This window comes from Zootoca vivipara, chromosome Z (genome assembly GCF_963506605.1).
Source record: "Zootoca vivipara chromosome Z, rZooViv1.1, whole genome shotgun sequence".
Classification (NCBI taxonomy): Eukaryota; Metazoa; Chordata; class Lepidosauria; order Squamata; family Lacertidae; genus Zootoca; species Zootoca vivipara.
Window position 1 is genome coordinate 11871548 of NC_083294.1, and position 12610 is coordinate 11884157.

At 45.1% G+C, this 12610-nt stretch overlaps 1 protein-coding gene across 3 annotated transcripts in view; it reads right to left on the minus strand.

Moving 5' to 3' along the window:
• Window positions 1-12610, minus strand: part of PNPLA7 (patatin like phospholipase domain containing 7) — a 97062-nt gene that overhangs the window by 38231 nt on the left and 46221 nt on the right. For all 3 annotated transcript variants that reach the window (XM_060270401.1, XM_060270400.1, XM_060270399.1), the window contains 2 exons: window positions 12149-12301; window positions 2973-3036 (listed from right to left, as the gene is read on the minus strand). In XM_060270401.1, coding sequence (XP_060126384.1) covers window positions 2973-3036; window positions 12149-12301 — 217 coding nt within the window. The remainder of the gene's footprint in view (window positions 1-2972; window positions 3037-12148; window positions 12302-12610) is intronic.

Below are 12610 nucleotides of genomic sequence, written 5' to 3' on the forward strand. Positions count from 1 at the left end.
TAGTGGTGCTTCGGAATACCGGCTGCTGGAAACAATGGGGGAGGGTTGAGTGCTCTTCTGCTCCTCCATCACTTTTAATTTGTATACTGTCTTTCTTTCTTACAATAGCCAAGGAGGTTTACAAGCTAAAGAAACAAAGAATGTACACCTTATAACAATCTAATGTAAAACAAAAATGTGATGATAAAACTTATCTTTAAAATGAACAACCTACATCAAATAAAGTAACATTCAACAATCATTAGAATAATATAGAATAATATTAAATATCAGCATATAAAAATTAAACAGAAATCTACTCTTAACAATTACAATAAATAATTTCTAAACTACCATCAATAAAGGGGACGTGGGTGGTGCTATGGGTTAAACCACTGAGCCTAGGGCTTGCTGATCAGAAGGTCGGCGGTTCGAATCCCTGTGACGGGGTGAGCTCCCGTTGCTCGGTCCCAGCTCCTGCCAACCTAGCAGTTCGAAAGCACGTCAAAATGCAAGTACCCTGTTTCTCATATTTTAAGACATACCCATAAAATAAGCCATAGCAGGATTTTTAAGCATTCAAAGAATATAAGCCATACCCTGAAAATAAGACATAGTGATAGGCGCAGCAGCAATGCCGGCCGCGGTAGATAAATAGGTACCGCTACAGCGGGAAGGTAAACGGCGTTTCCATGTGCTGCTCTGGTTTGCCAGAAGCAGCTTTGTCATGCTGGCCACATGACCTGGAAGCTGTACGCCGGCTCCCTCGGCCAATAACGCGAGATGAGCGTCGCAACCCCAGAGTCAGTCACGACTGGACCTAATGGTTAGGGGGTCCCTTTACCTTTTTACAATCAATAAAACAACTGCTAGCCACAGTGCATAAAATAATACAATACAAATTGAGAAGCAGAGACTGGAGGGTGGGGCTAGGCAGATGGAAGTGGGCCTTGCCAGATGAAGTCTCTCCCCTCACAGTTCTTCCTCCAGGCACAGCTTCCTTATGAGGACTCTCAGGGCTAGGGAGTGGGGCAAGGCCTTATTCCACCTGCCTTGCCCCACCCCCTGGCCCTAGGAGTCCTCGTAAGGTTTTCCCGCAGGCATCTAGTTGACCACTTTGAGAACAGCATGGGTTCTCAAAGTGGTTGGACAGGTCCCTGAATTGACCCAGCAGGTTCTTTGCATGTACAGCAAGGGCAGGATGCTGGGATTCTGGGACAAAAGAATGGGACTAAATGTCCATCTGGTCCAGCATCCTCCTTCCCGCAGCAGCCTGCTAGATTGCTGACTAGGAAGCCCACAAGCGGGGCATGAAGTAAACAGGTTCTCATCCGTCCTCAGCTTCATGCCTTGAGCACCTAGAGCACACACATTGGCTCAGTTCCCTGCACCTGTCTCACTTCAAAGGGTTTCCCTATAAGCACTAATCAGCTGATTGGTGCTGAAAGCACATATTCAAAAAAAGATTGCTGCAAGGGTCAATCAGTGGTTACAGGGAACCCTTTGACCTTTTATAGGTGTCCCCTGATGTCATTATCCCATTAGGGAACTGACATGGGGATGGGGATGTTCTTGCCCACCTGTAAGAGCTGGTCAATGGGCAGGTGGAGGAATTGGGGATTTGGCTCACCAGTTTTCCCCACCCCGCAAGTGATAAAGCCTGCTGCATTTGGCCCCCTTCCTTGTCCATTCTGCTGAGAGGGACCCAGGACATCTGCCTCAAAGTCCCACCCTGGGGGCACCTCTATCAGTATTTCTCCTGTATGATCCCTGCTGAAATAAATGGGGGCTGTGCAGGAGGAGCAGTAATGTCAATGCGGCTCCCCTGTTTCATAGCCTATCCCTTGGGATATGTGAGTTGCCACCTCTCCCGTTAAAAGCAGCTCTTTCAGAATAGAGAGGGGTAGCAGAAGGGGGAAAAATCTGCATCAGAATGAGCAGGAATCACGGCACTGCGCTGTATCATTTGGACATCTGTTCTCTCTGGGTGACTGTATTTTTCATTCCCAACTAAGCCCTCTTAAGAGCAGATCTACTTAAGTGAATGGGCCAAAGTAAGTCATGTCCATTCATTTCAATGAGTCTGCTCTGAATAGGACTAGCAGTGTAATTTGGCTTTGTCAGAAAGCTTCCTTCCTACACTCTATATGACCCAATGCTATTCATCCTCTTAAGCTCAGGATCCAAATCTTCTACCTTAGCACAACCCATCCCCTTCAGCAGAGGGTTTCCCCAGCTCACTTCCTATTTGTGTGGGTTCTGCCTTCTTTCCATTCCACCCAGGAACTTTGTGTCAATAGACACAGGATATGCAGATGCCAGCCATTAATCAGACATTTCATGACAACTTTTCAGGAAAGGAGGCAAAAACATCCAACGCCTTCAAAAGCAGGGCTAATTAACCTGACAGCTGCCTGATATTTCAGGGGCTTGACGAGCAAAAAATGAACCCACAGGAAATTAAGGGTGTTCCCCCCTCCCCTTTTCTTTTCTCAGTTTAATGGCAGTTTAAAATATTCAAGCTCCCTGCCAATCTCAGGCTGGAGAATCCTAAACTTGTGCAGTTAGGGTTTATTTTCATCTTTTAAAATCCCGTTTGCACTTCAGCTGATGTATACTGTGTTGGTGGGCTCCACCTTGTTTTATTCACACAACATCCTTGTGGGGCAGGATAATTGAATTCAAATCAATTTTATGTATCATTTTACATTGTTGGGACAACAGCATATTAAATATAATGAGGGGAGAAAAACCACATTAAAACAAAATAAATATTTTTTTAATCACCCAAAAAATCATGTACAAAAATTACCCAGAACTATAAAATGCCCATCCCACCCACATAAGAATGCCAAAAATAAACCACCAAGAGACAGATTGCTAGGGCTATCCAAATGCCCAGGTGAATAAAAAAAAAATCTTTGTCTGGTGCTAGAAGGTTGAAAAGCTCAAAACATCCTCCACAACACTAAAGAGACAACACCAGGAGTTACCTGTCCAAAGCTGCAGAACCAAGTTGCTGTTTGATGTTGTCACTGGTGAGGAGCAGAGCAGGACCTAGAAGTAGAGAATATATTTATTTATCACTTTTCATCAAAAATATGTATGAGTGGTTTACAGCAACTGTACATAAACTCATGCAATAAGAACCCTATAAAAAGTTGAAATCAGAAATCAGCTAACTGCTCCTTCTTGGGAGACTGGAGGAATGGGCAGATACAAATATGAAGCCCAGGCAGGTTTCCAAAGAGAGAAATCCACTTTGGACCAGTGCTTTGTGATGAACCTTCTGGTATGTAAATACATTCATAATTTGAAGCAAAAACTGTACAGTATGTCACTTTTATTGATCTAAAGACAGCTTTCGATACGGTTCCTAGACATGCATTGTGGCAGAAACTGGAAAAGACAAATAAAGACTGCTGTCTATTATTTCTCATCAAAACATTATACACCGACACATCGATACAAGTAAAGGTGGATCTGGCTGGGCATCTTACTACTAGAATTAAGACAACTACTGAAGTCAAACAGGGATGCATTTTGGCGCCTTTCTTGTTTAATTTTTATATTAATGACATGGTTAAGAACTGGAGGGCCTACAGTTTGTCCCTGTCACAATTCTCGACCAAAAACTCTCAGTCTTAGTGTATGCTGATGACCTAGTACTTGTATCTAGAACCCAGGTGGACTGAGACAGCTGCTTGCGAAATTAAGTTCATATTGCACAAGGAATGCTTTATCTATAAACTCCGATAAGACACAGGTCATTGTATTTGGGAAGCACCATAAAAAGCATGTTTGGCACCTGGATGAACACATCATAAACCAAATAAAAACTTTTAAATATCTGGGATTGGTTTATTCAGAAATGGTATCTTGGAATATACAGCTATCCAATATTAAATTGCAAGCCTTTAAATCAGCAAACACTATTTTGAAGTTCACTGCTTGCAAAGGTGGAAATCTGGTTAACCCAGCTCTATCTGTGTACAAAGCAAAATCAATGGCCCAGATTTTATATGATGCAGAGGTTTGGGGTACCTCAAAGTCTCTGGTTTGGAAACCCCACAGAATTATTTTTAATCGTCCTTTTAGGTTTACCCAAAGATGTGCAATCTGCCATGGTCAGGTTGGAAACTTGCATGCTGGGCATAGAGAGCCAAATAGATAAAAGAATCCCCTGTTACTGGTTTAGAATTCAACATATGGACAACACTAGGCTACCAAAAAATGTCTGATTGAGCTCTCAAATGGATTACCCCGTAAAAACTGGGTACATCACGCTGCCCAACTGATGGGCAAATATGACCTCTCAGTGACCGAGATCAAAGAACTTCCTTTATATTCCCAGAAAAGTATTTTTAAACGAACCAAAAGGGCAGTGGCAATTAAAATTGACCTAAACTCTATGTACACATCCATGTGCACCCCATTGTATTTTAAACTTAGAGAGGCCCATGAACAAACACCTTATTTCAATGAACTGACTTTTGTACAACTTCGAAAAGCTTTTACAGAGTTATGATTAAATACAATAAACTCTGCTTATAGAGATGGGAAACACCAGAGGCATACCAACAAACGAACGCGTTTGCATGATTAGGGGATGTCCTGAAGTAGAGGACCTTATGCATTATATCTTGCGCTGTCCTTTATATAATGAAGCAAGAGAACGATAGCACCCATAATGACAAGGTCCCCTGGCCAGAACCCCTCTGACATGACTTTATATCTCCTCGCAGAAATAGATATGTGACCTGGCGTGTAGCACTCTTTGCAACTGCTGCTAGGAAAATTAGAGCAAATTATATAGCCAAGATAGCCACCAACTGTAAAGGAGATGACTTTATTTGACCCTACCTACACCAAGTTATGGGGACGCGGGTGGCGCTGTGGGTTAAACCACTGAGCCTAGGACTTGCCGATCAGCGGTTCGAATCCCCGTGACGGGGTGAGCTCCCGTTGCTCGGTCCCAGCTCCTGCCAACCTAGCAGTTCGAAAGCACGTCAAAGTGCAAGTAGATAAATAGGTACCGCTACAGCGGGAAGATAAACGGCATTTCCGTGTGCTGCTCTGGTTTGCCAGAAGCGGCTTAGTCATGCTGGCCACATGACCTGGAAGCTGAACGCCAGCTCCCTCGGCCAGTAACGCGAGATGAGTGCCGCAACCCCAGAGTCGGTCACGACTGGACCTAATGGTCAGGGGTCCCTTTACCTTTACCTTTACACCAAGTTATATTCTATCTTTATTACCAAACTCCGAATATAATTGTACACTGTATTAATTAACATTGTTTTTAATATATTAGTGGCCATGTAGTGATTTTAGCCTATAAATTTTATTGTTTAATATCTTAACCTGTATATTAAGATACTTTTATAGCTGTGTTTAGATTAGGTAATGTTTCAATAATATAAATGTTTTAAATTTTTTGTATTAACCCAGCCTATTTCCTTTTAATTGTTGAATGATTCTGTGTACATTGCGGCAGCCTTTGGCTATGTGCAATAAAACTGACTGACTGACTGCTCATCAGTTGCTCCCCTAAATCAAGAGACTGGTGTACCACTTTGGACTGAAGTGGGTGGTTTTTCAGAAAGTGGTGCTTCCACACAGAGGCTCTCAGGACCGTCCTGGAGGGCCTCAGCAGAGGAGATTTTCTAGCTTCTTTGGACCACGCATTCTGATTCACCCCCTTTACTGACAGTTTCTGGATTCTGCGTACCAGGGCAAATACTAGCAGTACTGAGCTCTCATCCCATTTCTGGTGGGTGGTGTTACTGCTCATCTTCCATGCCCCAGTGGCAGAAAAGGTGAGCAACAAGGCCTTGAGGAATTTGGGGGAGCAAGGGACATTCTGGCAGCAGCAGAAGTGGTGAGGCAGAAGGGAAACAGCAGCGCGGGGGGGCAAGGGGCGACACATTCCTGGTTTGCCTCAGGTGGTAAAACAGGATGGGCCGCCCCTGGGACAAGCATACAGTTCCCTTCCAGTTAATATATGCTCCTCTGACTGGTTGCCTGGAGAAGGCTCCTAACTCGCCATGGGTGCGTCCATTTGCAAGCATTTACCCTCATAGCTAGTAAACATGAAAATCAGTCACAAAGAAGCAAAGCTACATACACAGCTCTTTATCTTGTAGCTTTGTTCAGCTCACTGACTCTGTAGACACAGGCCTCTGGATATATTTTTTTTACCCTTCTGAACACTCCACAGAGGCCCTGAACCCTGCTTCTGAAAAAACAACTTCACCTCCTGCCCAAAGCCGCTTTGCTTGCTGCAGCTGCCTTTCGGCCCTATTTTTATTTGCTGCTATAAATGTCAACAAAGAACCAAAGCTCTCCCCGCCAGAGTAACTGCGGCTGTAAGGCACATCAGATGGAAGGGTGGGGGTGAGAAGTGAGGGAGGGAAGGAGAGAGAGAGACAAAGCAAGGGATTAATGTCATGCCAGAAAGAGAAAGGTCACGGGTGGTATTGACAGAAGTGCTTGCGCCAAGGAAAGTATGAAATATAAACCCTGCCAGAATCACAGCACAGAGCAAAATAACTCATTTTCCTATTAATGAAAGGCCGGCCCAGCTACGAATTAGAGGAAGAAGTTGCTCAGCGCCTGAATGATCACCATGCGTATGGGATGTGGACGGCAGGGGGAAGAGGAGGGCACATGAGGCCATGAAAGTGATGGTCTCCTGGCCATAGTGCAGCAGTGTTCTTTTGAAAACTTGTTTCTGATGCTCATGTGTCACCACATCAAAGCAGGAAAGATCTACCACCATTCCCCTGAATACCAGTTGCCGAGGAACACAAGCAGGAAAGGGAGACTTTAATTATTGCACTGATATCCCACCCCTTTTTCTCTAAGGAGCTAGAGGTACATGGTTCTCCCCCTCCTCATTTAATCCACATACTGTACAACAACCCTGTGAGGGAGGTTAGGATGAGAGGCAGTGACTGGCCCCCACGGACACACCCAGCAGGCTTCATAGCTGAGTAGGGATTTGAAACTCTGGTTTCCCAGGTCCTAGTCTGACACCCTAGCCACAAATGAGTAGGTAAATGTTTGCATTGGGGTGTATGTGTGATGCAAAATATATTTGTGGGAGAATTTCTCCTTCAAGTTCCAAAGATCTTAGAAGCCAGTGAGGCTTTCATTGCAGCTGCCCCTATTTTCTGGAACAGCATTTCTCTCATGAAACAACAGGTGCCCACTACCCGCACTTTCTGGAAACAACAGAGTATGTTTTTTGTCCTAACAGGGCATTCCCAGCTGTATAAATGGGTATTTGCTACAACTGTCCCACTTGTTAGGTTTTTAGTCTCATCTCAAATGTATTGCTGAATTTGTATTTTTTTTTTAAAACTGTTTTTAATTACCTCATGTGTAAATTGTTTTGAGAAAGTGATTTATAAATCAACAACCATCAAAACACCACACTTTTGCTGCCTTCACACTACCAGATGCCTGGTCTACTCCTCTTCACCACCCTTCTTCTCATGCTTCCTCTTTTTCTATGCTATTGCTACTGCTTTTAGATTTGGTGGCACTGCAACTTTTCAGCTCATTTTCACCAATCTGGTGCACTTTCCACAAGACCCATCACAGACAGGAATTTCCTGGGGCAGATTTGCTGCAAGGCAGGCATGGGCAAGCAACAGGATCACCTTTGTTACAGTACTGAATCCCACACATTAACAGAATGGCATGAAATGATGTCACTTTCCTCTTACACATTCTGTGAACCCAGAATGGCTCTCAGCAGCAGATTAGGAAAGCAATAGCACTCCCAAAAAGATACTAAGCACCAGCCTTTTTTGCAGCGAAGTTATATTCTTTTGGGGTGCGGGTGGCGCTGTGGTCTAAACCACAGAGCCTAGGGCTTGCCGATCAGAAGGTCAGTGGTTCGAATCCCTGCGACGGGGTGAGCTCCCGTTGCTCGGTCCCTGCTCTTGCCAACCTAGCAGTTTGAAAGCACGTCAAGTGCAGGTAGATAAATAGGTACCGCTCTGGCGGGAAGGTAAATGCCGTTTCCATGCGCTGCTCTGGTTCTCCAGAAACAGCTTAGTCATGCTGTCTGAGGACAAACACCGGCTCCCTCGGCCAGTAAAGCGAGATGAGAGTCGTCCACGACTGGACTTAATGGTCAGGGGTCCCTTTACCTTTACCTATATTCTTTTTTTAAAAACCAACCATACACACACAACAGGACAGGCACCTCCTCTACCCATTTCATAGCATCCATTTGGCTGTTTTAGTCACTAAGCTCTTAATCAGCAAAAAGAGAAAGACGGGGATCTTTCTTGGCCATTGACACCAAGCAGCTTCGACAACACGCAGCAGACAACTCTTCCCCTAACAGCATCTAGAGGACACAGAAATCATCCTTTCCCAGTTAACAACCTTCCTTGCCTCTATCACACACAAACACACTTCTCGAGCCTGCACTGGGATGAGTCACATATCCTGATGCTTGAAGCAAAGTGGTGCATGTGCCTCTCATACACTCAACTGCATCCTCATTGCAGTGCAGAGGCGGCTTTGGCTGCTGTTCCGGGGCTTCGTTAGAAGGAAACCCAGGTCTGCAACCTGACTCAGAATTTAGGACCCCACACCGATTTCTGAAAAAGGAGATACAGGGTATGTGAAGTTAACTGCTCCAGGGAAGATTATTTCTTAGGTGTTTTGACCATTACCCTCTTTTAAGAACATAAGAATAGCATAGTCACTGTGGCTAGCAGCCATTGATAGCCTTATCCTCCATGTATTTGTCTAATCTTCTTTTAAAGTTGGTAAGCCATCACTGCCCCCTGTGGAAGTGAGTCCCATAATTTAACTATGTGCTGCATTTTAAATTTATATTCCCCTCCACATTCTCATAAGATTTGTTAAAGCAGGTAAACTCTCAAACACCTCTCACCACAAACACGTGACACACGCCCCCCCCCAACTCTCCATTTTGTGGTTTGTGAGAGTCTCCCATAATAATAATGGGTCTTCCAGAGGACATGGGCTGGAAAGGAAGCTATTTCAACTGGCTGGATGGTTACGTGGGAGCCGGTTGAAGTTAAATCCTTCGGCGCCTTCCATCAGGAGTTTGGGTGTAATCTTCGACGCCTTCCTTTCTATGGAGGCGCAGGTTACAGCTATAACAAAGACGGCATTTTTTCCCATCTCCACCAAGCTAAGCAGCTGGTCCCTTACCTCTCGCGCCACAACCTCGCCACTGTGATCCATACGATGGTCACCTCCAGGCTTGATGATTGTAACTCACTCTATGTGGGGCTGCCCTTGAAACTAACCCAGAAACTCCAGCGGGAGCAGAATGCCACGGCAAGACTCCTTATGGGGTCCTCGCCACGGGAGCACATTCCCCCGGTGCTATACTGGCTGCACTGGCTCCCGGTGGAGTACAGGATCAGGTTTAAGGTGCTGGTTTTATCCTTTAAAGGCCTATACGGCATAGGACCCGCATACCTATGGGACTGCCTCTCTTGGTATGCCCCACCGAGGACCTTAAGGTCTGCAAATAACAACATCCTAAAGATTCCGGGCCCCAGAGATCAGACTGGCTCGACCAGAGCCAGGGGCTTTTCAGCTGTGGCCCTGGCCTGGTGGAACGCTCTCTCACAAGAGACTAGGGTCCTGCAGGATTTGACATCTTTCCGCAGGGCCTGCAAGACAGAGCTGTTCCGCCAGGCCTTTGGTCAGGGTTCAGTCTGACTCCTTTTCTCCTTGTATAAGAACAAGAATGAAGGAGGTTCCCAGCCCAGTGGCGGAACTTCATGCTCCAGCACCAGGGGGGCGGAGAGCAGACGGGGCGGGGCTGGCGCGCGTCCCGAGGGCAGGGCCCATGTCCTGGGATGGGGCACCCAGCAAGGGCGGGGGCAGCCACGATGGCACCCCACCGGGATTGCGCTGCCAGGGGCGATGCACTCCCCCCCACTCCTCTTTCTCCGCCATGTCCCAGCCCGCTCACAGGTGCTTATACCAATATCAGTGGAAACAGTTGGTAACCGCCTTTAATTTTAACCTGAAGATTGCCACTTGTCCAGTTTTAATTTTAATTTTAATTTGTTTGAATTAATTGTGGGATGTATCTTAATTTATTGATTGATTGTTTTTATGCCTTGTCTTACTTGTATGATGTTAGCTGCTCTGAGCCCAGCTTCGGCTGGGGAGGGCGGGATATAAATAAAATTTATTGGAAAACTGCTGCCACTCAGTGTGGAGAATACAGATCTAAATGAACCAAGGTTCTGACTCGGTATAAGGCATGTTGCTAAGTTTTTAAAGAGGGATTTGGCAAATAGTGAAAAGGCAGGCCAAGAGGTGAAGTAACTAACTCAACATATTTTGGTCAACAGCTATTAGCACTGATGATTGAATGGAATCTCCACATTCAAAGGCAGGATGTGACTTGGCGTGAGGGGTGTCTGGCTTAGGGAGAGTCTCAAGGGCCAGACAGAGATGTGTGGAGGGCCACATGCAACCCCAGGGTCTGAGGTTCCCCATACCTGAGCCTGACCATTAGAATCATGGAAATCATAGCATTGAAAGGGATCCCAATTGTCATCTAGTCCAACTTTCTGCAATGCAGAAATCTCAGCTAAAGCATGACAGATGGCCATCCAACCTCTGCTTAAAAATCTCCAATGAAGTCCACAACCTCCTGAGGGAGACTGTTCCACTGTCTCTTTTGATGCTTCTTATCTAGCTTAAGGAATCATGTAGAACAGCACTGGTTTTAACAGTGCATAGAGTGAAGAGGCACAGGAATAGTAAGGACTGGAGACCAATGAAACCAGCATTGCTGAGGCTCGCTGAAGGCTGTCTCTGCAAACACTAATTTGTGCCCCCAACCCCCTCACAAAAAAAGACGTCATCCATCCACGCAAACAGTGCTGATGACAAAGCCACTCTCTGCACGAGAATGGCACTGTGCTGCCTACCAGACAACACTCAAAAGGTGTGGGTGGGTGGAACCCCTGCATGGCTTCACTAAACAAAGCAGCCTTTCAGCCTTTTGAAAAAAACGACGGGTAGAAGGTTTGCAGGACAGGAGCTATGGCTCTTTTGTGGGAAAAGCAGAAACGAGACAGTGCCATCAGAAAGCCAGAAATTGGACGAAACGGAGTGGGTGAATAAGATAAAGGAGAAAGGCTGGAGTCTGAGTTGGGATTTGAATGTGGCTAAATATATCAGCCCAGCCTTTGTCCATCTAACGTTCCCCTCCTTCAATAATTTATTACCTGCCCTTCACCCTCAGTTCACAGGGTGGGTCACAACAATTAAAATGCAGAATTAAAAATAGTTCACAGCAACTTACAATCACAGAAATAAAGTGAGTCCTTTAAAAAGTGTTATAGGCCAAGCAAGGTAAAGAAGCACAACTTCAGCATTTGCCGGAAGATGTATAATGAAGGTGCCAGATGCAACTCTGTGGGAAGGGAGTTCCACAACTTGGGGGCTGCCCAACCCAGATCAAGGGATAGAAAGGGATTGAATATGGAGAGGAAAATGATGGGAAGAGAGAAAAGTTCAAGTTAGACACACACACACACACACAGTATCCAATTCACCCTTGGGTCTTAGAAGCCAGAATATGAGACCCCCTGTCAAATATTTTGGGATGTATCCAACTAAGCTCTACTCAGGGTAGCCCCAATGAAATTAATGTTAGTCACACCCATCAGTTTCAAATGGGCCTCCTCCGAGTAGGATGTACATTGGATGCAACAGAATGTAACTCTGGTTAACACAAAATATATATTCTGTGCTGGTAAGTAAGAGAACTTTCAGCATGGCAGCACTCCGGAACTCCCTGCCTATCAATATAACAGGCAAGTACTTTCACTGTACTACTTTCATCACCTGCTTAAAACAGTCTTTGTTTAGCCAATCCTACCCAGACATGCAAATGCCAACATTTCTTTTAATCTGATAATTTAACTTTGGCTTTCATTGATAGTTTTAATGTATATTCTATGTGTGTGTGTTTTGCAAACTGCTTAGAGGTTTTATTTGGAGTTAAGTCATATACAAAGGTTTTTAAATCAAATAAATAAACAAATACAGCCTTTCAATGCTCGCCTGCCCCTTCCTCCCATCCATTTAATGCAGAAAAGAGATCCAAAACATGGGGCCAACATCACCTGCTGGGAGCACTTACCGATAGCGCAGAGGGCGTGCTTGAGCTCCAGGGTGAAGGTGGATAGAGGCACATCTTCTGACACAGGCATGATGGCGACCGTGGAGAGGTTACTAGCAGGGTTGCTTGCATCCCATTTGCTCCCAGAGGCATGCAGTCCAAGTGGGTGACCCGCTGTGAAGAACAGCCATTTCAGAAAGCTCCACATTATCAACACCACCCCCAGACACACAAACACATGCACTTGCCAGGGCTGGCCCTACTGTTTGGGCAGGGTGAAGCCGTAGGTGGCTGCTTTATTATTTTATTTTATTTATTTTATGGGTTTCCACAAGTGTATAAGAAAATACAAACATCAGGCAATTAATTCCTAGTGTCATGAAAGGGACAAGCTGTTGGTTGCTGAATTTACCTTTATTTATTTATAGGAATACTTCAGAACTGCTACAACATAATTTTATTTTAAAAAATACATGCAATCAT